General features: G+C 44.6%; 3 protein-coding genes across 11 annotated transcripts in view; 1 reads left to right on the top strand and 2 right to left on the bottom strand.

Moving 5' to 3' along the window:
* The window catches only part of LOC106650923 (neurobeachin), a 95,972-nt gene that overhangs the window by 55,248 nt on the left and 14,387 nt on the right, over nucleotides 1-26,337 (top strand). The window lies entirely within an intron of this gene.
* On the bottom strand, nucleotides 13,688-15,783 carry LOC106650924 (protein mab-21). The gene has a single exon (XM_014369202.2). The coding sequence runs from the start codon at nucleotides 15,520-15,522 to the stop codon at nucleotides 14,425-14,427; it is 1,098 nt and encodes a 365-aa protein (XP_014224688.1). The 5' UTR covers nucleotides 15,523-15,783; the 3' UTR covers nucleotides 13,688-14,424.
* LOC106650925 (protein mab-21-like) lies at nucleotides 17,840-19,157 on the bottom strand. The gene has a single exon (XM_014369203.2). It carries the CDS (start codon nucleotides 19,095-19,097, stop codon nucleotides 18,000-18,002), a length of 1,098 nt encoding a protein of 365 aa, XP_014224689.1. The 5' UTR covers nucleotides 19,098-19,157; the 3' UTR covers nucleotides 17,840-17,999.

Raw genomic sequence — 26,337 nt, 5'->3', positions numbered from 1 at the left:
AACGTAAAAATTACTATTCAATGCGCATTAACTTGTATCGTATACGTAGAGCAGAATAAAAAAATGAAAAAATGTTTCAAGAGAATAAGCTTTATAATAAAATTAAACAACTAAATGAAATTTTTCTTCGAGTGGTGTTAAAATCAAACGTATGATCAACTTTATAACGATTTTGCTTCTTTTTTTTTCTGCTCGGATGAGGACGTGAGAAAAAAGATCGATGAGCTCTTGGGCGCCGATGTCACACACTTCATTGAATACACACTGACGAAAAAAAGTCGGCTCTTTTTTAAAATAAAGAAAGATCATCGAAATATTCTTTAATTTTTATTATTTTTACTCGTACAGGTAGTTAAATATTTTCAAATAACTACATGTTTGCACAACAATTTTTTTGTCACTTTGAAATATCTCCAAAATTAGGCATATCTACTGTAAAAAACGTATAAAATTTGTTCAATTACATTGTATATAAAGTATAAATTACTTGTTGTTCATATCAAAATACTTATCAGAGCGCTGATTATAAGGTATATAAATCGGGACACAGGCTCCGGTTACTGTGGCGCCTGTTGATTGACGTGGCTTTAATTGAATTGCCAAACTACGGGATGCCTGTGGTCCCGCTTCAAAATACGTTCGCGTATAATAAGACCCTCGATGTATACATGTGTGCAGCACATTAGATATATACCGAATAACATTTCGCTCATCATTCGGGAGTCGTTGTGCGAGCGACCACTGCTCGCAGCGGGTGGCCATTGTATGCCGTTGTTGGCAGCATATTTATACGAATAATACACCTATATACACTTGATCGTTTGCTCTGATTGATCCTTAGCGTTCGTGACGTTTTACACGCATGAGGATTGTTTGCTCTCTCGTATCAAATAATATATCTTGAAATAAAATTGTCACTTCTCGGTCTCTATTCGAATTCTTTTGACTTCATTAAAAGAGTGGTGAAGATAGTTGTAAACTAAAAAAAAATTTTTTAACACGCTATGCGCGAAACGTCTCGTGCGTGAATCGACTGCTTCGCGCACTTGTTGCGTAATGTACTATTCTTAACGACTTCCGATAAAATAGCTGTAAAATAAATGCTCTATATTCTACTTATCGTACATTAGGGGTCTATTCTCTCGGTCATTTCAATCGATTTTTTGCTCGAGGATCCTCTATAGTTGATTCGAAGTGTTGTTGTAACCAGATAGGTGCAAGCGACACCTACCTAGCTTAGCCTTACAAAAGAAGCCCTTGAGCTCGAAGAGAACTACGAAGAAAGGAAGATAATACACCTAAGCGACAGATGAGTAAGCTAGTCGATGCGCAACGGCAGTAAAAGGGCCTCGAATGCGCCTTGGGGTCTTGTGTCGTCGCGCGATCATGTCACGATCAAAGTTGAACAAAGTATAAAGAGCACACAGCTACAAGATGTTGCTCTCTTTCGTCCTCTTCAAGTACGCGCATCACGCGCAACGGTAAACGAGGGCTCGACGGCATCTCGAGTAGCAGATCGAAGTACAGCTCGTCGCTTGCGTACATAATATTATGTAAGAGAGCGACGTGAGGAGAGAAAGAAAACAGAGATGGTGGGCAGTATAAGTAGGAGCGTCGGGCGCATTGGCCGATCTCGCAGCCTCTCGCGCGGGCACCGTTCGAACTTACACTGTTATTATATGGCATCACGGCCGACGCGCGCTTACATATAAAACGCGCGCGGGCATTATAAGCGGCGCTGTCGTGACATTTCGCGTGCCCAGTCGAGCGACCACGTGTAACGAGAGAAGAAGAACAACAACAGTAACCAAGAGCAGAGAGAGAGAGCAGAAAGAGCCCCGAGTCCTATAATACGGCAGCAGCAGCAGCAGAGTAACACGCGCACATCCGTCACGGCCGTCGGTCCGTAAAATTGGCGCCACCTGCCACCCTATACGTATCGGCTCGATGTAGTATACATGGTGCAGGCGACGCCCCCGAGAGCACGACCCCTTGATTCTTGCGCTGGCTCCTTCCGTGCCTCATACTGTGCCTGAGCCTGTGCGCGTGCGTTTCGAGCCTGGCGCACGAGGCCTTTTTTCCTTCAAGACAATATGCATTTATAATACGTATACATCTCTCTGCGTATAAAGTTTATGTATACGGTGACCGGTGAATGCCGGAGCTGAACCGTGATCGCTCGGATGGAAATCGTGGCGGATAATTCAGATTTATCCGCATCGACGTGTGACTCGAGAGCTCTATGCGTGTATGATATACGTATATATTCGCTCGACTGGAAGAATCCCACGCGTTGACGAAGATGATTGCGAAATTTTGTATAAACCGATCGACGCATAGGAGCGAGTTTATGGTCGCGTGTGCGGGATTCGTATTGTATTAGTAACGGTACTTCGCTTATAACCCGTAATACATGAGACAAATCGAATCGATGCTCTGATTGTTCTTTTTACGTCGATCGCGCTTCGGTTTCAAACTTTAATGCCATTTAACGTAAACTCTCAACTTCACTATTTATGCCTCAAACATGCATTAATGAGGTTATATCGCATAGTATGCAATAAATGCTATATTACATACTCGAGATGGCATTCGTTGCTATAGTTTGATTACTCGAATTATGCCGAACCCCTTCGTGTTAAATTAATCCCTACACAGCATGCGATTCGAGTCTCTGGAGGCTCGTTCTCTATTTTTACCGCGTTTCTCGACTCTCAATTTGTTATATTCACTTGACTCGACTGGAGCATAAGTCACGAAGGAGTTGAGAGTACTCGATCACAGCAAAAGTATCGTTTATACTCGAATCGTCCTCCTTTGTAAGTAATTACAAGTTTCGTGCGTAACAAACATTGTCGCGTGAGAATGATCGTTTTTGTCGAGAAAGCTCATAAAAAATGTGTACTTTAAATGTGTTCTCGAAAGCTCAGGCGATGTACGAGATATCGTAGGCGACAGCGGTAAATCGGCTATCGCGATCGGCCTCCGTCTCTGTCACGATAGTACGAGCTTCTCGTGCTCACTGCGATTAATCAGCGGGCAATTAAAAATTCAACCAGATTAAAGTCTGGCGAACGCCGAGCCCTGCCAGCAGCAGCATTGGCTCGCTCATTAACGCGAGCATCTTTAAATAATAAATAAGGCGACTGTAGTGACGGCAACGACTGATGCGCGGGGCAAAAAAGTCACATACAGATATATAACGCGCGCGGCAGTGGCACGCGGGTTTGCCACTGCTGTGCCGCTCTTTAATGCTCGTCTTCTCGATCGTCGTCGCGCGGCGAGGGGAGAACGGCGCGAGTAATGTGATTGTTTCCGAGCGACTATACCGGGGGGCGGCAGCACTGCCAGTAGTGGCCTTCGGTACATTACGCGGGCCCTGATGACTTCATACACCCCATGTCTTTTCCTCCTTCGTCTCGACCTCTCTCTCTCTCTCTTTTTCGTGTCTGCAGCGAGGCGATTTTTCCCAGCGACACTTTGCTCGCTTACGTACGTACAAGTGTGCCGTCGGCCTCCGTATAGTCATCCCCATAAAAAGTGTATACAACGCATTGAGTAGGAGCAGGCGCACACTTTGGCTGCGCGCTCATGCTTCACTAATGACGCGGAGAAAAATGAGCAGTATACACACGCTCCCGTTGTGTACGCGCGTCCCATTGACAAGTGCGAGTACATGATTGCGTTATTTCATCGAAAGTTAGTGTCTGCGCGGTGCACTTGCTCCAGAGCCAGCATAAGAGCAGCAGCAGCAGCAGCAGCAGCAGCAGCAGCAGCAGCAGTGATGGGTCTGCAAAAAAGATTGCGAGCAGTTGCGACTCTCGTTCACTTTAACGTTATGGACGCGCACTCCGCGTAGATAACAGATGGCCCTGCACAGATGATGCGCTACACACGAATGACTTTTGCATCAAAATTCAATGTCATTATTTTGCAGTCTCGTGTGCATATAGCGAATTATAGCACCTCGACTCGTAGCAGCTAGATACGTACGTACGCATCTTCGTATGCTCGTTAACTGACTCATTCGATCGTTATTAATAGGCCTCTCTCGCTCGCTCGCGCCAAAGTAGCGCGGAAGTTTCCCCATTAAGTGCTAAAGGCTTTTATATAAAAGTGAACTCGCGTACACTGAGATGCGCGCGTGGATCTAGCGTCAAAACGCGCTAAAAGTGTACGCGCACGACGGCGAAAAAAGAAGAAGAAAAAGTCGAAAAAGGAGCCGCTACGCACGATCGCACGCAATATACGCGCGCCTATACATATGAAACACGTTGATTCGCGAACGATATAAATCGCCGACGTCGAATCTCCCCAAAATAATCTGGATGCTGTGCGGCGAGAGGTGAGCACGCGGAGCTCTTAGAAGCAAGCCGCAAACCCTAATATACACACGTAGAGACGATTGAAAAAAAATTTTGGAGTCGCTACTGCGGTACATCTCGAGCGCGAGCTCGGGAGCTCACATGCAGATGCGGCGGCGGCAGCACGATGTCGAGAAACCGGAAGCTCGATATAAATCGCAAAAGAGTCGTACATAGTTAGTGTATACTATGTACGCATTTACAAAAAGCAGTCGATGCCTACTCACTCGCGGTGGTGGCCCGGTGGCCATGGCAGGAGTCTCGCGGCGAACGACGTAGCGCGAGGACTCTAGACCACGACGCGAGAGAATCAAAGGAGCGATCTTTCTCCTCGCTGCGTTGTCGTCGTTGTCGTCGTCGCCGATCGAGCCGCGAAAGAACAAAAGCAGTAGCACAGTATTATGTGTATATACAGCCCAAAGACGGAGTTGCTGAGGAGACGACTCGGGCTGTTGCGGCGCGCGGCCGTGACGACAAGCTCATTGTGTATACAGGTAAAGTGCGAGTCGGCGAAATCGTCGACATGAACGCACATACGGACTTGCATCTCTTTTGTGCTCTCGTCTCTCGCGCGTATGCGTGTGTGTATCTGTGTGTATACACACACGCGCGAAAGGATTACGGCCAAGTTTGTTGTTCGCTATTGGGGCATCGAGAGAAATCCTTTAATGGCATTGTTGGCGTTTGAATAAAACACGAAATATGATACGAGATCAGGAGTTTGGCCCTCGCTCGTTTCGTCCGTCTCTCTCTCTGCTATGCTAAGGCTGCACACAACACACGCACATACACATTTGCAGTGTTGGGTTACTCGCGTCGCTGCGATACGAATTTCTAAGTGCTCACGTACAACACACAACTACAGCCGGCACGGACAAACTCGCGAACGTATAGCGATGCCGTGTTACAAGGCAGGATGTGTGTGCGCGTCCATACATATATAAATGCTGTTGTGTATGCATGTGTGTGTGTATAGCACTGCACTCGAGTCGATGGATTAATCGTGGCGATCGTTGATGCGCGCCCTTGATACAAGATACGAAGCTCGAAGACGCAGACTCGCACAACACCACCGTGTTGTATGCGCGCAAGCCTCTATAATAATGTAACGCTCTTAACACGTGCTTCAGATCTCTTCCTTTTTTTCTTTTTCCATTTCTTTTTTTCTTTTTGTTGTTGTTGTTGCTGCTTCGCCGTGCTTCTTTCCTGGAACACTCGCGGTGACACGCTCGCTTGTAGGAGCTCGCACTCCTCATTGCAATTTCCATTAATATACAGTGTGTACCTCTGTGTGCAGTTGACATCGTTTGCGCAGTTCATTCTCTGACATTGAATTATTTTCAATTTCAAATCAGGCACATTTTTATCCGTAATTACTTTGTATTTTCATCGACTACTTTACCAAACTTTTACTGCGATCATTGCCAGTGCCAACTCGTATGTATTCGAAAAAAAATTTATTCCCTGCGTCGAGAATTAAACACAATTCGCATCGACGATTTATCCATTATTTCGACACTTTATTCTTGCATTTCGAAGCATACGAGCTGTTTAAAAATTCAACTCGTTTTTTCACAAAATACGTGACGAGAGTTTATTAAATAAAATTACACTTTGTACGCGCGCATCGTCTCCATATTATTTCGCACGATGCCTGAAATTCAATGCATTAACCTGCGCGAACATTTTCGAGCGCCACAACGTTGACGCTCGTGAAATGTCAAAAAAGTATATTCTCGCTTTTTGATCGAATTGGAGCCGAAGCATTCTAATGCGCGCGCGACGATATAATGTTCGTTCTCAGCCTTTTTCTGAAAGCATATCGCGTCTGACACTAATGACGTGTCTCCCGTTGTTTACAACCGTTTTCGTGCTTTTTTTTCGTCGATATTCTCGACCGAAAATCGCACTTTACACGAACGTGGGCTATTTAATACGGGTTCACTGCCACGCATAGACTTTTATCTATCCTCTGATTGATAATGCCAACGAGCTAATACAAGTCTGTATATTGGACAATAACGTCACTTTGAAGTTAATTTATGTTTCGCGCCATTAGCATATAAAAGTCGAATGATGCAGAGACTCTTTCGTGGCAGGGCTGCGTCTCTCGCGAATTGAAACGCCAGCCAATGATTGTGTACTACGACGGGGCACCGCGTGACACGAAAAAAATCGTGAAATTTATACTCGGCAAAATGTTCATTTTGCGCGGTCCGTATAGTCTCGGAATCGAAGAATGTTGGCTCTCCTGCCTTTTTTGAATATACTCAACATGCAGCGCGCGCAGAAGAGAATTAAAACGACGCGAGCGTTCCGTTCTCATCGAGCAGTGGAGCGGAGGAGAGCCGCTGCTGCTGGCCGGTATTATATGCACGGTTCTCACGATCTTGCGCCTCGAGTCCAAATCGACGAAATTCTACTCTCGAACGTCTCTATCTCTTGTTTCAGGTATAAAGACACATAATATAAGCGCGATGCAGCGGCCACAAGCTCGACTGCGGAATAAGGACTGCGCGCGCGGAATATATTAATTTGCATTCGGCTGAGCGAGTTCTACCGCCTACACCTCTCTTTTCCTATGTAATATTTAGTTCGAAACTTAACACTGATGCCTATCGGAGAAATGCATATCTGGTGAAAACTAAAAAGTTGCGCCCTTGCAAGTACGAACACGTCATGTTGTGCACGTACTTTACGAGCTGATTTGAATATGCATGGCTACTTGCTTTTTTGGGGTATGAAATCAACATTGTGATTTTTTCGATTAATGCTACCTTATAAACCGCTTTAGACGTATAAAAGTCATAGACAACTCAAATAGCCAACTGTTTTAAACCAGTAGCTTCGTTTCAACGATTTAATTATGGCGCAAAAATGCACTGGCTCATTGAAAGTGGCGTCTCCCGCGAAACCTCTTGCTTTCAAGCAGTTTAAATTCAATTTGAAAAATTCCGCATACCTTGTATCTTGCGCTTGATGTGGATTTAGACTGAAAATGATTTATGCGGACAAATATAAATTTATCCTGCGCACCGTGGGTAGTGCATCAAAATTCAAAGCAGCAGTGCGCGGCCTTTTATTAAATATGTATAAACGTCTCTCTTTCTCTTTGAAGTTGTAAAACTGTAAACAAGCAATATACTTAGTGTCGTATAGTGTGTTTATTGGTATCAAAGAACCGATGTTCGCGTACCAGATCTGAAAAAGGCTGCATTAAACATAGTGCAGCATGTAATGCTGCATCAGAAAGTTGAGAATAAAAGTAAAATGAAAAGCACAAAGTTGGAAAACTGCGGATGTGAAATGTTTTTTTTTTCTGTTTGACGTTTTCGTTTTAATCTCGGGGCGCGAATATTGACGATAATTTATTTTTCAAAGTTGTATCTCAAATCGTATAAACATTTTTCGACGGGCGAAACTTTTTTAAAATGAAATTACATTTGTTTAAAACTAAAAAAAAAAAGTAAAATGTGTTTTCGGCAATTTGAGGTTGAATATCTGCACGCAAAAAAAAAATAATAAAACGAATTCGGAACTCAAACAGAAGGCTATATGTATGCACCACATACATGCACAGGTTTTGCAGCTGCATCTGTCGCGTCTTTTTTTTTGTAAGCGTCGGGACACGAGCCGCGCTCGTGGTTAAATGTTCAAAAATAGAGTCTGCCCGCGCGCGCGCCGGACCGTTTTACCGAGTGATAAACTCTCAACTTCCCACTCGAGCCGTAATACAGATACAAAGTGTCGCAGTCGCGAGTCCAAAAAATGCGACTATATATCTCTGAGAGCAACGCAACGCATTATGTATACATGTGCTGTTCGGGTAGTGTGTCTGTGTCTGTGCGTATATATATATCATATACAATACTACGTATATAGTAGGTGTATACGCAGTGGGGCTTTCCTCGTCGGACGCAGTCGCGCGTCGAAACATAAATCTCTGTTAGGCTGAAGTTTGCGAGAGTCGCCCCCTTCCTTTCGGAAACTAATCAAATTTGAATTCGATTTCGAATAGTACTCCCGATGCTAGACGCCATTACGTACATTATGTACTACTACTTCTACTACGGCTTTTATATGCGGCATCTATATAGGGTACTCGAGAGCTTGGGTAAACAAGCTCTCGAGTGGCAATCTGATTTGTTGGTTTTCGCGCGGATTAGGCGCTTTTAAGCTTTTTTGACTTTTTATACTTGCTCGCGTCGTGATGACGGCTTTTCGCGCCTTGTATTTTAACCGCGCGTAAATCGCCGTGAGAAAGCTCGCCGCGCGAGTGAAAAGTTCCCGAAGGTATTGGTATTTTTGTCGAGATTAACTCGCGAGTGTTGTTGGCACTTTGTATTCATGAGAATATTACACTTTCCCGCGCTCTGATTAATCCATCTATTAATGTAAAACACAAACGGTATAAAATAAACAATTTTTAATCCTTTTTATTTCTTTTTTTCTTGTTAAAGAAAATTTATGTTTCGCTTTTGTTTGAATAGTCTAACACTAGTCACAATCTATTTGAGAAACGCGTATAGTGGCATAACACAGGATGGTTCATTTTTGCGTTGCTCATCATGCTATAACTTCGCACCATTTATCTTGATTCACTCGACCTGGGCATGTGCGCGCTCTGCCTCGTAAAATATGTATCGTGCAAGCTTCGCGCGTTGATGAAACTTTAGCTCGAGATCCCAAGTCCTTCAGGGATCGAATCTCGTATAAAAGCGAAATTGCCAAATAGAAAATAATTGGACAACGAGGTGTAGCGAAATTCGGACGGATAGCTCAATAATTACGTTTGGAGTCGGCCGGGGGAAGAACGAGTTATAACGCTATGCGACGCGTCGCGAACGGGAAAATCTGACAAAGCACCCTATAGAAGAAGAAGATGAGCTGACACCTAATAAACATACTTTAGAGCAGTTTATAGGGCTTGGCTACGGGCGAATAAATACCGCGGTCCTCGCGTAGTCGACGATTCGAGTTATTCGCGCACGCTACAACGGATGTCGCACTCGAGACGCGTCTTTTACGGCTCAGCTCGAGCTCGGCTTTTTTGCCGCTATAGCCTATATTATAGGCGATCGCGCTTGGCACGGCTCGCGGCGGTCTCGGATAAAAGAAAAGATCCGAAGACTCGGGACTCGCGCACATGCCGAGCGCGTGCGATAAACGCTTGGCATACCTGCCTTATACCTTCTTGGCTTGCGGGTCTCGTGCAGTCGAGGAATAAAAGGATCGCGATCGCGTCGACTCGTCGTCGACTCTTGTGTGCGATCTATACCATAGGCCGTATGCGATTGTAATATATATTGCCGAAACGCGCGCGGACAGGGTGTCGAGAGCGACCGATCAAGCCAAAGGGAAAGAACAAAGCTCACCGCTTCACGTACACATACACGCACACACGGCAGCGAATAAAAGTATCGCGCTGGATTGCGCACGCTCGGCAAAAAGTCGTTCGATGCCCTGAACTCGGAGCTGCGGCGAACGACCGGCATTATCGTCGCCGCTCTCGCGAGCTGCCGTGAGGCTCGACGATCTCCAGCGAGGTGTTGAGTCGGTCTGCGAGACTGAAATATGCCGCGTTGCTCGAGTCTCGACAGAGTCTATTCTTCAACACCTGTCAGCGGCGGTACGATTTGACGTCTTACCTATGCGATGTTCTTATATAGCATCTGCCAGCACGATTGCCGCCGCGCGACAATTTTGTGCGACGTTGTATATACCGCTCGCACAAACCAATTATACGCGCGCGCGTCGTATAAGCTGCGCGCCGCTGCAGCAGCGAGATAAACGAAGTCAGATATGCTTTCGCACGGGCCCAATTAAAACTTCAAATGCTGTACAGGCTGTGCGCCTGGATAACGCGCGGCTACGTAGCAGTCTTTTCCCTGTCTTTTGCTGCCTGCCTGCCTGGACTTGCTGTCGTGACTCTTGACAGTAAACTGCGTGCTGAGGACGCGGCAATTCTTTTTCCTCCAAAGAGTATCAAATATTCTCGATGCTATTATTATACCGTGGAAATATTTGTAACTATATTTATAAGAGGAATCGTCTAACCAATTGGCAAATTTATTTATTGGAGCAACAAAAGTTTTATAACGAAACAAAAGATGAATTTACTAGATAACCGCGATTGGCAGTCATTCGGCAGGGTTACGAATTCTGCCGCCTTGTTAACGAAGGTGGTAAAAATTAACTTTTTACAGTTCTCGTGTAAAGAAACTCGAGCTTTCGGGCATCACCGACACCACGACGAATATTCGAGTGGATCGTGAAAAACGGAAGCCACGATAATCTGCGGTTGCGTCGGTGGCAACAGCTGGCTTATCGCGCCCGAGTGGCTACTTTCTTCATTTTACGGCGAACGAACTCGTCGTATACGCGATAATAATTTAACGGGCCCATAATATCGTGTACGTCTTATCTCGCTTAAGTATGTGCTCGGAGGCACGCGCGTGTGGCAGGCTCGCAGGTCTGCTCAAGCTACTTTTGAGGAAAATATAAATATGGTAAAATTACCTGTGAGCGCGGCACGTGTCCGCCTAGTGGGAGCTTATACATACCTACTTATATAATGTACGCGCAAAGGAGTTTTCGCATCAATGTTTCATACTAATGCGCCGCCGCCTCTGCTCTCTCGCTCGCCTCTTCGTCCTTGCCCCTTCCAGCCGCCGTCGAAAGCGATACACTCTAAGTGGTTTCGCTCGTAAAGCTCGTGACTCTCGCGAGCAGTTAGCACGCACGCCTCTATGCGCGTATATGCGCGAGAAAATATACTAGCTCAACTTGTGTACTTACGCTGCGTCTGGGACGATCCACGATGCCCTCGGAAATATCGCATTATAACGAGGCGAGCCGCGATATTTCTCGCTGAATGGCTCGCCGTGCATAGTAAATTGGCCTATCTCATCTCCGCGATATGATTATATTAGCAGCGCTATTCGAGTCGCGCGTCTGGGTCGCGTAGACGCGCAGTTACGGATGCTAAAAACGAATACGACGAATCGCGAGGCACTCTTGAAGCGAAATAGAGCTATTCGGTATTTTCCGCTCACGAGCATTAGACGCGTATCAAATTCTGCACTATACCTATAGGAGTATTTGCCATTATTATACGAGGCTAAAAGCCTGGACACAGAGGAACGAAGACAAGATGAGATATATACGCAGGCTTTGCATAGCTAGCCGAGCGAACTCGGACGCGCGATCGCACATGTATCCTATATATATTATACCATATATAAATATATGAAGCCGCGTGTAAAAGCGGGACCGTAACATGCCGCTCCCATGGGGGCCTTATCGGGCGCTGATCTCGTTCCGCGGAGCTCGGACGAGTATAGTAGTATATAAGTGTGTACCTGCGCTACGCTCGTTCACATTGGTCATGTATATAAAATAAAGGTAGTTTACGCTGCGCGCACCATCGCTCGGTTATAGTGTCAGCTGCGTGCGCTCGCTCGCTCGTGCGCGCGTCTGTGTATATGTGTATAAGGGACGACGACGACGATGATGATGGCGACGCAAAGAAGCAAAGGGAAAAAGCCGGGGAAACGAGAGAAAAAAAAACGTGAGCGAACAAAAAAAAGGGAGAAACAAGATCTCTCGGAGCTGCGATCGCGCGCGAGCCAGAGTATCGCGTTACTCGAGTCCTCTCTTTCTCTCTCTCTCTCTTTCTCTTTTCTCTGCGCGTCCTCCGTCTCTTTTTCTCTTACTTTCTTTATACCTACCTTCCTCTCTTCCTCTCTTTCTTTTCAAGCTTATTTTCGCATATAAAACTCCCCGAAACGTCCCAATAAAATCGGGAGACACGCACAGCACACGCTGCGGCTCTGCGACCGACGACGACGACGACCGTGCGCGGCTCGCTAATCTTCCCAAGAAACAATGAACGTCGTTTGTTTAATATCGTCTTCGGCTATAAAACGTTCCTTTTTTTTCGCCCAATGCTAGCATCTTTCTTTTGCGCTTTATTTATGCATCTGCGGACTGCATTCTTTGTGTCGTCGAGAATACAATATAAACTGCTAGCTCGCGAGTTCGGAATTGATAAACGTTAGGTGTAAAATCTCCTTTATCGCGTTTTAATTTTTTTTTTCATTCGTCAACAAGTTTTTAATTCACTTCAATCAACTTGACTTGTGTGTCAAAGAATATCGAACAAATTCTGCTATATTCATTCACAAACATTCATACTTATTTTATTATTAATTCACTACTTTAATGTAATTACTGTGAACTTGAAAGTAGTTTGTAATTTTTTTAGTTGCTGTTGGAAATTATCATTATTATACAATAGAATTTAAGTAATATGAATCAAAATAATACAAACTTAACACGCAAACATACGCGTTTTATTTAATAAGTTTAACCATGATACGTAATAAATTCTTCTTGGTAATCCGATCGTGGTTGTAATTGAATAATTTTATTCCACAGGCATTAAATCATAGACCCAACAGATTTTTGATATTAAAATCATTTTCTTTGATATTAGTGTATATAAATTTTTAAAACTAGTGGTTGATACGTGGAGGATCAAATTTCGAGAGAAAATTTCGATCGATTTTTTTTTCAAATGGACTACTTTGGAACTTTGAATATAAACGTTTCTTTTTCTTTTTTTAAACGTCTGAATATATTTTCTTTAAATAGTGTATGGAATAATTTTAAACATTATGCAAAAAATTATACCTGCACTCTAAAAAATACTACAAAATTTATGTTTATTAAAGTTAACTTTTTTAAACAATTTTCCAAATTATTAATAAAATATTTAAACTGACAAAATGATATTTAAAAGATTTTTTATAAAAAATTCAAAGAATTAATAATTCTTACTTCTTAACTGAACTTCCTTTTCATTCGGGTTCTCATAGACTTCTAGTAGAATTTTTTATAAACCAAAAGATGAATTCGGAAGATTAAAAATGAACTGTATTATGAATAAAACGAACTTACTGACTCAAAATTTAAATCGTTTCCCAAAAATAAGTATTGATAAATAATTCGGCACTATTTTAAAGGATCATGACTGATCCGTCGGAACGAAACATTATTGAATTTAGGTGTTAACCACATTTTACAAAGTTGTTTGCTTTTTAAATAAGTAGCAATTGAATTGAATACGTGTGTAGGTTTGAAATCATTAGACAACTATATAATTTCCTTTTTTTTTAATGAAATTTAGTTTTTTTGCAATGAAAGAGGAAAATTTAGGATAATAACAGTAAAAGCTTAATGTATAGTTCTAGTGTATTTTTAAAATTAATTACAAGTTTATGTAATTTATTACATCTGTATACTATGTTTATATACAAAGTTATACAAATATCATGTATATAAAAATGACTGAATTTTAAAGCAAAATTTTTATTCTTAGTAAATACGTGAGTTTGCTATGAGTTATTGAGAACCTTTTAAAAAAGCTCTCAATTTTCGTTATTTAAAGTCCGTACATTCTAGATCGAAAGTGAATTAGAAATGTTTTTTTCTTTTTGATAAATCAGTCAGATGTTTTTCACCGTCGCTTATAAAGTTTTAAACGAAGATTCGAACATGTATTTTTCTTTAATTTACATTTAAAACAAATAGTAAAGCATTTTTTTACAATTCTTTGACGTAGATTGTTTGTTATCGAGTCAACACTTGAGTCCGAAACCATTCAAATATTTGACACGAAAATGTAACTACACTATAACAACGAAAACACACTTTATTCTTTTGACTTGAGGGTGTTTTCTTCGGGCGTGCGTGTTAAATACGATATATTTTACATATTGAAAACTAAACATAACACAACAACAGAAATTCCACTGAACCTCGTAACACACTCGAATAATCAGTATTTATGGCACTAAAATTCGAAAACGCTAATAAAAGTAGTACAAGATAATAAATAAATAAATTCATTTATATTTTTATGCGTAATAGCAATATTATGTATCGCACTTTGGCGCGCGACACTCGCTGAGAGACGCGCCGCTTGTCGCGCACACATATGATCACAGAATCAAAGTCTTAAAAAAAGCACACGAGCATGTAACAAAACACTAGGAAACTAGAGCTTCTCGAGGGCCGAACTGTTGGTCAGCAGTTCTCGCGTCAATCGCCAGACTTGCTTGGCCGCGTTCTCGAGGGCACTCGGCGATTTTCCCTTGAACAAGTCGAGATTCGGCAGGAAGTAATGCGGACATCGCCGGCACTGCAAACACGAGATCAGCTGCAGAAATATGCCGTTCAAACGATCGGCCAAACAAATGTCGTCCCACTCGGCCTCGTGGGGATGCTTCTCGCACTCGTACAGCAGCAGCGTCTTCATGTGATAGCTGGTCACGGGGTTGCCGGGCAAGTCTAGGTGCCTGTCCCTCAGAGTCTTGAGTATGCTCAGGCATCGTCGTCTGCTCGCGCCCTGCAGCAGTCTGTTCTCGGCGTCGAGGAACGACAGGGCCCAGGCGTCGCCCTCCATGGCCGACTGTTTGCCCTGCAGGCCGATGCACTCCTTGGACAACATGTCGAAGCCCTCGGTCTTGACCTCGGTCACGAGATTAGGATGGGGCCAAGGTATGTGCGGTATCGGCCAGTGCGAGGCCGAGCGCGGCCACAGACCGGCGCACTTGAACGCCGGCGTTATCTGCACGATGAAGCGCTCGCGGATGCGCAGCTTCACCTCCGTCGTGTCGGCGATCATCTTCACCGAGTCCCGATAGGCGCACTTGTCGCAGGCCTGCGCCACCAGGGTTTGGAATCGGGAGCGAATTTTGCGTGCCGACAGGTAGCCCGAGGCGGTGATGAACTCGACCCAGAGGGACATGGAGCGCTTGCGGCCGTCGCTGAGCTTCAAAACGGCGCAGCCGGGCAGCGTGCCGTCGTCCACGAAGTTCAGCACACCCATTTGATTGAGATAGATGACGATCTCGAATTCCGTCGGCGAGATGACGTCCAGACCCTCGAAGCGGCCGTTATACTCGTTTAGCGACGAGATAAAACGGGGTTCCTGCAGCTCGACCTCTTTAAGCACGTCCTGAACGACGCGGCAGACCTCTTGAATGGTCTTGGCCACCTGAGCCTTGCGGCTCATGACGCGTTCGCCGAAGTACTTGTTAAGCTGGTACACCATCTTCGACTGGGAACTCAACATCTCCGCGGGAACTAACATTTTGATGCCGTGCGTGTGCGTTGATATTTCGCTTCGACGTAGCGGATAATGCGCTTGTGCGCGTCCACCAAAAACTAACAACTATAACTGCAGAAACTCACTTCACTCGACACTCATGTTATATCGTCGACAGGCACTGCTACGTACCTCACTGGCGTGCGCAGAGAGCAAGAAGAAGAGCAACAACACAATGAAGAACGAGGAAGAAGAGGAAGAAGATGGAAGAGCCTCGTGCGGCCCGGCGCGATTCCGAGCTGACGAATGCGGAGCGCCGACTGCGTCGCGATTTCGAGCTGACTTTGGCGAGCGTCCACCGAGCCACCACCGCTCCACAAAGCCGCGTCGCTAGCCCCGCCTCTGACTCGACTCCCAAGCCAAAGCTGCCGACCAATCGACTGGCGAGGGGGGTCGGACCCGAGCCGCTCCCTTTATCACCTCGCTCGCCGCCGCCGACGCTGCCGCCGCGAGGATCGATCCGTTAGCAGCCCTTCGTTCGTAGCTGCAGCTCCGTTTATATACTATGCCGCGTGTATAGTAGTGCGAGGGAAGCTCGAGAGACCGGCACTCGGCGGCGAGGCTAGTAGTTTATGTGCCGCGCACCACCGGCGGCGGCCTCCTCCGCCACTACGTGTTCCGAGCCAGATATATGTGCATGCGAGTGCCGTACAGCGAGAGAGAGAGAGAGAGAAGCCTGACTGCAGCCTGCCTGCTGAGCTCGGCGAAAATTATGCGACATCGCGAGCCCACGTCGTATCCGCTCGTTTGTTGCCTTTTTTTCTGTGTTTCTCTCCGGGCTCGCAAAAGCCCGAACTAAACTCCCTCTTCTGACTGCGCTGAATTTATCTATGAGGGTCGATTCAACATGGCTGCTATACACTGCCTTATCTCGTATCGTAATTCGACCACTTCGCTCCTCGACTGTTTTCGCACAAAAATTTATTCGCCACTTCCATTTGGCGAGTTTGGTGCTGCTCTCTTCTTCTGCGCGATGCTTTCGAGAATATGACCACGATTCGCGTAGGTTCCTCTTTGTTCGGTGCAGAAAGTACACGTCGAAAAACTAATTCATCCATAAATCTTTTTGCGAAATAATTCGAGAGAATCTTTTTTCAACGACGTAGCACGTGAATCAAATTAATGCGACCATAATTTTATTGAACAACGTGACAGAAAAATTGATTTCAAAAGCTGCGCGCTCAATAGAATTCCGTACTGTATGAGAGAGCTTGGGGATTTTCTCACCCGTTGTACATTCTAAAATAGAAATTTTATAATTAACAGGCTTTCAAAGGCTTGAAAGCTTACGCTAAACGATCGAACAAATCAAATGATGACAAAGTGCTTTTGATAAGTGTATGTAACAAATGTAAACTTATATTCAAGTCCACGTGAATTTAATTTAACTTTTTTGTCTTCTATAAATTATAAAAATAATCTGTTTACTAATGAGAAATAATTGAGAGTATTCATTTTCAAAGGAAATTTTTATAAAAATCATATTTAATGGTAATTTCGAGCCGTCAGTTAACTGAATAATTTCTTACATAAATAAAATCCAGTCAAGTTTCACAAAAATTCCGTTTGACTTATGTTTAAACGTGTAAAAAGATACATTTGATTGTACAAGAAAATTGTTGTGAATAGAATTGAGTATTACATGTATTATTGCATTGAATTAAAGCTGGTAAAACATGTATTCGTTTTTTTCCTCGTAGGATTGGGTGCTTGAGTACTTTTAATCTTCTCTACCTACATAATTTCAAGGCAAAAAATGATTTAACAAATTTTTTATAGTAAAATTTTATTACAATTAGGACATAGTTATGACAACGCATTAATATATAAATATATTATAAAATAAAAAATCTGCTTATATTTTTAAAATAAATAAAATATTTTGCACGTAGTTTCAAGTTTTCCCTCGCAGAAACTTTACAAACACGTTCGCAATAATTTAAAAATTAATACTTGAAAAGATGCTGAAAATAATTATTTGAAAACACTCATGCTGTAGCTTGTAACAGTTATTTTTTTTTGTAATGTTAATTACAAATGTTGAGACTTTTGTAATCTTCTAGAATCTAATGCAGATTTTTTGAACGTCATAAGTTACTATACAGATAAGTTAAAGAATGATTATTTTCATTTGATTTTTGCATCTTCAGATAAACGTTGAACAGAATCATAATGCTAACATTGATATAAATAAAATTACATTAGTAAATCACAAATGCCAATTATCGCGTAAACAACACTTATAGGAATGTTAATATCAGTTTTAGTTTCGATTGCAAAGTGTAGGAAATTGCACTATACACGTAGAAATCATATCGAATCGTTCACGCACGCGAGTGACTAAAATGATTTGTCTTAATCGTAAGGTTCGCATCGAATCGTCGACACAACAGACTTGAATAAAATGTTTGCACCATAGTCCCGACAAAAAAAGTTGCAGTCTCGAAGCACCAAACAGTGAGTTAAAGCTTCTCGAGCGCACGAATGTTCATGAGGAGTTCTCGAGTGAGTCGCCACACCTGACGAGCCGCGTTCTCGAGGGCACTGGGCGACTTGCCCCGGAAAAGGTCGAGGTTCGGCAAGAAGTAATGCGGACATCTCCGGCACTGCAGGCACGAGATGAGCTGCAAAAATATGCCGTTGATTCGGTCGCCGAGGCAGGAGTCGTGCCAGTCGGTCTCGGCCGGGTGCTTCTCGCACTCGTACAGCAACAACGTCTTCATGTGGTAGCCGGTCACTGGATTTCCAGGCAAGTCGAGGTGCCTGTCCCTCAGAGTGCGCAGAATGTCGAGGCAACGACGTCGACAGCCGTTGGATAGGAGACGAGCCTCGGCCTCGACGAAGCTCAGAGCCCAAGCGTCGCCATCGGTAGCCGAGGGCTTGGCCTGGACGGCGACGCACTCCTTGGACAGCAGGTCGAATCCTTCGGCTCGCACCTCGGCGGCGAGACTCGGCGAGGGCCAAGGCGCCCCGGCACCCGGCCAGTGGGCGGCCGAGCGCGGCCAGACACCCGAGCAGCGGAAGGCCGGGGTCACCTGGACGACGTAGCGCTCGCGCACCTTGAGGCGGACCTCGCTCGAGTCGGCCAGCAGCTGGACGCTGCCGCGGTAGGCGCTCTTGTCGATGGCCTGAGCCACGAGGCTCTGAAATCGCGCACGGATCTTGCGCGCGGACAGGTAGCCCGAGGCGGTGATGAACTCGACCCAGAGGGACATGGAGCGCTTGCGGCCGTCGCTGAGCTTCAAAACGGCGCAGCCGGGCAGCGTGCCGTCGTCCACGAAGTTGAAGACGCCCATCTGGTTGAGGTAGAGCGCCACCTCGAACTCGGTAGGGGAGTGCACGTCGAGGCCGTCGAAGCGGCCGTTGCACTCGGTGAGGGAGGACACGAAGCGCGGCTCCTGCAGCTCGACCTCCTTCAGCACGTCCTGGACGACGCGGCAGACCTCGCGCACCGTCTTCTGTATCTGGGCGTTGCGCAGCTGCACCTTCTCGCCGCAGTACTTGTCGAGCTGGTAGAGCAGCTCCGAGGGCGCCGCCGTGCTGGCCGGCACGAGCAGCATAGTAGTAGCCAGAGCAGCCGCTGCGCCCCGATCAGGCGCTCACTCGGGCCCGGGCCCATGCCTGCTGTCCATGCTGTCCACGACACCTCTCCTAGAGCTAGGCCTCCTGGAGGCGCGGCGACCACGAGCTGCTGCTGCTGCTGCTGCTGCGACGACGGCTCGCGTCTGCTCTCTGCCTAGTGCGAGCGCCGAGTTGTCAAAGATCGGCGTTTTCTGCTGCTTCTGCTCTCTGTGTTAGCTGCTACTACTGCTGCTGCGTTCGGCGTGCAGCCAAGTCCCGCCTCGAGTCCCGGTACGCGCGAGACTGGCCACGCCTCTCCGGTATACCGCAACGATCCGCACCGGCTTTTGCGCAGCTATAGCTCGCCCTGCGCAGTCGCTTCTATCGGTGACTCTACTCGCCACTGCGTGCGCTATATGTATGTGCGTCTCTGCGCGTTTTCTCCGCTGTATACTTCTACGCGGCTGACGCGGCTCGCTACTTTCTTCTATTGTCTCGTGCACTTTGTAATTTAGGTGCGTGCAGTTCCAACATTTTTCAAGCTCCAAAATTTACTATCGCACATAATTTTGATAAATGGAAGCGGCCGTCTCGCGATTCTATTTCCATCGATCGGTCATCCGGAGGTCTGTTGAAGTTGATACGATATCCGAATGCATATTTTCAATGCCAGTTCGGGCCACGAGGATGTCGAGCTTTCTATCCAAATTGAATACAGCTGAAAAATCCAATTTACTCGGGACGTTCGTAGCATCCTGCAGTTTTCCCTGCGCGCCTCGTTTTGCTTTCTATCTATCTCTCTCTCTAATACGGCTTGATTCATGAGAGCAGCACGTGCCTGAATGCGCACACGCAGCCACCACCGCCACCCCCGTCGAGAGAGAGACAGAGAGAAGATCAGCGTCGAGGGGTCAGAACGATCGGCGCCCCGCGCGGCTATATTATAGTATTTTCTTTGCACTCGAGGCAGCTCTCTCTCTGTCTCCCTTTCTCTCTCATACAGCCTTAAACGTGCCTTTCATCATCCCACGTCCAACGCGTAATTTGGTTAGCTGCTCTCAACTATTTCCAGCTCCGACGGATGATGTTGTGCCTTTAATTCATGAGACTCTCGAAGCTGCACACAGTACTAGACTCTCTTGCCTCGGATCAATTACGTCATAACAGCTCGGCCGGATTAATCAGAAACGTTTTTTTTTTGCTCGACGATCTCGCAGAGCAGACAATATTATTCGATTCTCTATACGCTTGGCTGGTTCAACGAACTGCTAATGCGAATTACGCATAATACCGACGATTGTATGCGAAAATAGTCACCTGCACATTATACATATTATATTTACAGCTCTCGAATCGATACAGGCCTACTCGAATTGCGTTTTAATACGATCGATCTATCCACACTAACTCGATAATGAAAATGATAAAAGAGTCGGTAATGGATGTCTTCGGCTAATCGAAAAGTTACACGATCGAAACCGGTTCCTCAATCAGCGCCCAAGTTATTAAGAGCTTGTCAAATAATTCCGTAGAAAAAAAAAGGAACGACCCAGTCGTGGCTACTGCTGCTTTGGCACTATCCAGCTCCTGCGCTCGCGCGTGTATTTAAGTATTTCGTTTTAAAATCCCAAATCTTCGTTGATATCATTACACTGAAAAATTACTCGTTAAGGCAGTCGGCAAACGACGTGTTTCTGCTCTATACGCGCGGGGCGACTCGATAAACAGAGAGTAGTAACACACGCAGTCGATCCGATATTTCAACTCAACTTCGGATCGCAACTGTATTATTCTGCATTATATGCGTTGTCTCCTCTTCTTCTTCGTCGTCGTCGTCGTCTTCTTCCTCTTTTTCTCAGGCTCACCTCATTCGCGACTTTGCTTCGTCGAATTCTTAATCGTCAAACTGTGCGAGCGCGTGCGATGATCCGCTCTCCGTCTGTTGTTGCTGTTGTTGTTTTTTTCCATATCTGCGTCGCGCGCGCTCTCGTCTTTTCGTCCTTATACTCGTACTCGAGATCCCGATAAAATCGATAAAGTAACACTGCGCACACATACTCGGCTTCGTATTTTCGAGGATGTTCTTTAGATGTAGGGAGAAAAAAAGAGAGAAAAGAAAAAGAAAAAAGAAAATAGAGACCTCAAGGAGGCAAAGTGATTTGGGACGATACGGGCGCGCGCGCGCAGGTCGCATGCCAGTTTATCATGACCGATGAAATTGATTATTGCAGCCAACCTGTTTATTCGTGTCTGTCAGCGATGGTTAATGAATACACGAGCAGCGTTGATTTTTCCATTCACGTTCGTTTTCGTCGTTCTCGCGGTCGATTGTCTCGCAGCCTCAGCGGAGCTTGTAATAATATCGCTTTTCATAAAAGAGAGCGCGCGCCTCATGTCGATGCTTCAATTTGTCTTGCCAAAAATGGCGCAGCCGAGATGAGTACAATTACGAAAATAAATCCGCATACGGACTCGTCTTACGCAATGGTACACCTATACCCCATACGCTTGATCTTTCCGGAGTATATATAGCAGCAAAAGAACATTCTGAAGCTTTAGCGATATGTTCCTGATCGTGTGCACAATGAGCACTTAGATATTATATACTTGTAGCTCATCACGGTTCAAGTATACAGTGCTGAAGCGATTGCAGGCGAGTTATTCGAGTGCGGGCCACCGTATAAACAGACGAGCGAGCAGCTGAGCTTATAACGTTGCGTTAGAAAATGCGCCGAGATCGCAATGAGCAGCAGCAGCAGCAGCCATAGGAGCCGCGTGCGTTGGCTGCTGCCGCCGCCTCCTATTGTGCGATGGGCAAAAAGAGCCAAGAAGCACAGCGGCAGCAGTCAAGCTTTGTACTCGGACGAGTCTCGCAGCGATCATCGAGCCGCATAATCTCTAGGTAATCTTCGGTGTACGCTCGGATATATTCGCTATATACACGGCGACGGAGCAGCCAACACATAAGAGCCGCAATCGAGGGATTTGTTGCCGCTGCTGCTGCTGCTGCACGCTTGCTTATTTCACGGATCCGCGCACACATCTCTCGAGCCCCTCCAAACGAATAAATATATTACATATTACTGGCATTGCTATGCGTTGCTCGAACCCAGACGTTCATATATTTCTCTAACATGCATAACTGTTTGGAAAAAATCTACACGCGGTCGTTCGGGAATTTTTTACAATTTCTAACAATTTTAAGAGTTGCATACACATTGCACGCTCAATGACAAAATCGAGGCTTTGAAAGTTGCATCGAACAATCAAAGAAATTCATTGTTTCGTGCTTTATTGATGCTTGAAAATAAAAACGGCAAAACGTCGGAAGAAACGAGTTTAGTGCGGACTTCTGCCACGTCCGCGTGGGCTCGTGTTCTAGGCTTTTGAGAAATAATGAGGACCAAATTCTTAGTATAAAGAAGGCACCTTTCCTCACTTCATTAATAAAAAGCGCGTAACTCATCGACTCTAATCGGGCCGTGCGATCGCAGAAGCTGCTTGGCTTATTCAAATTAAAATAACGCATACGTATACGAAATCTATTGCAAAAAATTGTCACACAGTTTTTTCGCTTCGAACTTTTAATAAATTAACTATGAGAATATGCGCGTAAAAATGATGTTAATAAACGAATTAACAAGAAAAACTTGGTTTTATAGTTTGTTCAATTCGTATCAAGCGTAATTATTAGAGAAATATGTCAATGCATTTCGAAAAAAGATATCTCTTCTACACATATTAGGATGCGCGTGTGCATGTGTAGCAGTAAATGTAACCCGATCTGGAACTCGTGTTGCATCGCGCGACAAATTGAGCGACTCTCGCGTATACAAGATCAGTGGAATTGCGCAGCGCAGTGCACATGACAGTCATACGATTTACATTCACGGAACAACTCGAATTCAGCGTTATAAAGTAAGAAAGTCACAAGCTTATGAACACAATGAAAAAACGAGCTAATTAAAAAAAGTATGCGCGCGAGAAGGAACGGATTTGGCTCGTTGAGCGCGCAGTTCGCTGTTGTTGCGCACGTTATATCGCACACCTCGGTAGGTACGTTCGGAAAAAATATGTATAACCGTACTGCGCGAGCATAATCTGGACGACGGTTGAGCTGATTAACACGGCAAGATCATGCATCTCGTAGGTTGAATGCAGTCCTATATATGTGAGAAATCTTATAAAAAATCATTCTTCGTTTTATGAGTTCAAAACTGCACGGGGGTCTTTGATAGGCATTTTGCCTGTAAATATTTTTAAGTCGGAAAATACTATTTTCAGCAAATTCTCTTAAAAGTAACATGTTTGACCAAGTATACGATTTTCTTCGATCATGCCATTGTGAATTTTTTTTATATTTATATTATTCATGTGCGTATAGAGAAGTTTAGTTCCGATAAGATGTCATGGTAATGAATATACAATTTAAAATATTTTGTTTCAAATGGTCATGTAGGTATGAATAAATAAATAGGAACTCATATTTTTAATTAATTTATTTGAATGATATGGAAAATATACATTATTCAACAATAACAATCAACACTCAAAAAGTACTGTAAATATGATCATCGACATCACGAGCTTTAGTTTTTAGTAGCTACCAAGCAAACATTATATAAATCTTTGTTGCTTAGCTTCTCAATAATAAATTCACAGCAACGAACTGGAAGGCATGTCAGTGTCATGATAGAATCCAGCCCCCGTTGCAAGAAAAATCCTTTCGATAGTTTTTCGCATAGATGTAAAGCACAAGCCTCTCGATGTATTTTTGGAAAATTCAATGAATTCGAAATGAACTCGAAGTAGTCCGTATGTGTGAGTTGTTTCGCCGCCTCGTCAGGTCGTAACCGGATAAGATCGTAGAGCGACAGAATCGGACTTATCAATATTTTTTGCGCCTCCCTTACGAATTCCTTGTCTTCATACCAACATTTTTTAAGATCCGCTGTTTTCTCGAACAATTCATACTTAGTAAAAAAATTCATGATCGTTAGGGCGTTGCTTCGATTCAACATGTATCTTCTTTTTTCGAGACGTTCGACGACTACCAGAGCACCAGACGCCAGTCTTAATTTAAAGTTTTCCTCACTTTCTGCCGGAATTCTCTCTTTACCCCATGGTTCCAACTTTTCGCCAAAGTAACTCTCATCGGGAAAAACGAAGCCCATCAGATCAGCGCCATGTTGCAAGATTAAATCGACCACGTCCGGTAAAAGATTCGCCACGGCCCATTGAAGCGGTGTCCGGCCCAACTTGTCCACAGCATTAACCTGAACCTTTTGATGTTTGGCGTCGTTGTTTTCGAAGAATGCTTTAGCCATGCCGTCATCGAAATCTCTCTTGCAAATAATATGCAGAGGTGTGAGTCCATCCTTGTTGGCCACATTTGGATTGGCGCCTCTTGTTAGCAACAACTCAGCCACTTTCTTGCGACTACGCATTAGCGCCAAGTGTAGCGCAGTGTCACCCAAATTGTTCTGGGCATCGATATCCACCGACTGACTGATTTCGTCGTTGATTTTGAAAAATAACTTCGCCACGCCATAATCACCATACAACAACTCGCAAATATTGTGCAGAAGAGTCGATCCATCTTTGTTGACCAGATTCGGATTTGCGCCGCCCCTCAGCAGCAATTCCATCACTTTCTCATGTCCCGAAGTCAATGCTAAGCGCAGTGGCGAATCACCTGTTTCTGGCACGAGGCAATTGGGGTCCTGACCGAGCTCGAGGAATTTTTCGACGGCATCGTTAACACCGTATTGACAGGCTATATGAAAGTGAGTGAAGCCGGACTCGTTGGTGTAGTTCACGTCAAATCGGTTGTATATTTTAAACAACTCCCGGATCATGATAGTCCATTGAGGGCCTCTGAGTTTAGCCGCATGATGCAATTCTGTGGTGCGATGTGGCGATATATTGCCGTTTTCATCGACGTCGGGCTCGTCTTTGTAGCCGATTTTGATTGCAAAGCCGATGATTTGTTTTGCTATACGAGGATCTGGCCCATTCTTGTCATTTACGGATTCCATAAGAACAAACTTTATTTCTTCAGGCCGAAAAAGATCATCGAGGTGTGGAAGTCTTCCATTCCTCTCGCTGTAAAAGGCACTTATATAATAAAAAATTTTACGTCGATCTTCTGCAATCTCCGCACTGACATTTTTTCGTGAGTTATTCAATTTTTTTTGGTTGGAATGACCCTCGGGGTTGAAATGATGATCACCGACTTCGTCGTCTACACGACTTCTGCAGGAATGAAACCTTTCATCGGTTTCGTCGTCCGACAACGACATAGTTTTATGCACTCACGCACGAACACAAATTAATTTAAAATATTAATTTTTTTCTTGAGAACCACTTGCTGCAGTCGAGGTGATCTTTTTTTTCTTTTCCTCTGCGGCGTCGTAACGTATACTGGATATGCACTAACGAAAACTAAATTGAAAGCAATGATCACGCGGTCCAAGCGATCTTCCTTTGCTACTTACACTTCAGAGTCGTAATGTGAAATGACTACGATGATGCGCTACGAACTTTATAGAAAGGTTCAATTTAAACGAGCTATGTAGAGTAGGAGTCATTAAAAAATAGTTTACGCATAGAAAGTGGAGAAGCAGCTTAGTGTGGACCACCTGTATAGGCGACTGTAATAACAATGACACTTGCTGAGACAGGAGCATCACCCCTACTTCGCTAGATTTACGCTTTCTAATTGCTTCCAAATTAAAAGATTCTGACTGTACATGCTGTTTCATGCAAATGCACGCGCGAGAAAGAGTTATTGGAGTTGATAAGTATACATAGCTGCGATGTCGAAACATGCAAATCATCAACCTTCGATGATACACGTTTTCTGCTCATTTTCGTTTGAATATTTCATAGGTTTTCGTCATTCCATGATGCATTTCTTTTTTCTAATATCCCATTATGTAGCTCGCACTCAACCGTATAAATGCTTAATAACTAGAATTAAATTTGAGTCTGTTGTATTCCTAAAACGGCGGACTTTTTTTTCTATGTAGAATTGTTCATATATATACTCAACGATAGCAAGTAAGTAGTACAACACATACAAATATGGCCGCTGTGCACTGAGCAAAGGCTCCCCCTTCGCGTGCAGAGCTGCCGCCAACGCCACGCTTTACTCGTGCGGCTGCTGCTGTTTTATGTATCCGCGTGCAAACTGCGAGTATATATTCACACACATGCGTTATCTCGCGTTGCAATACG

The sequence above is a fragment of the Trichogramma pretiosum genome, unplaced genomic scaffold (genome assembly GCF_000599845.2).
Source record: "Trichogramma pretiosum strain Unisexual culture from Peru unplaced genomic scaffold, Tpre_2.0 scaffold3, whole genome shotgun sequence".
Lineage (NCBI taxonomy): Eukaryota > Metazoa > Arthropoda > Insecta > Hymenoptera > Trichogrammatidae > Trichogramma > Trichogramma pretiosum.
This window is presented reverse-complemented; position numbering and strand designations above follow the sequence as displayed.

Bases quoted from the DNA above. Each gene is read 5' to 3' on its own strand.
- LOC106650925 (XM_014369203.2), bottom strand. From the start codon at position 19,097: ATGCTGCTCGTGCCGGCCAGCACGGCGGCGCCCTCGGAGCTGCTCTAC.
- LOC106650924 (XM_014369202.2), bottom strand. From the start codon at position 15,522: ATGTTAGTTCCCGCGGAGATGTTGAGTTCCCAGTCGAAGATGGTGTAC.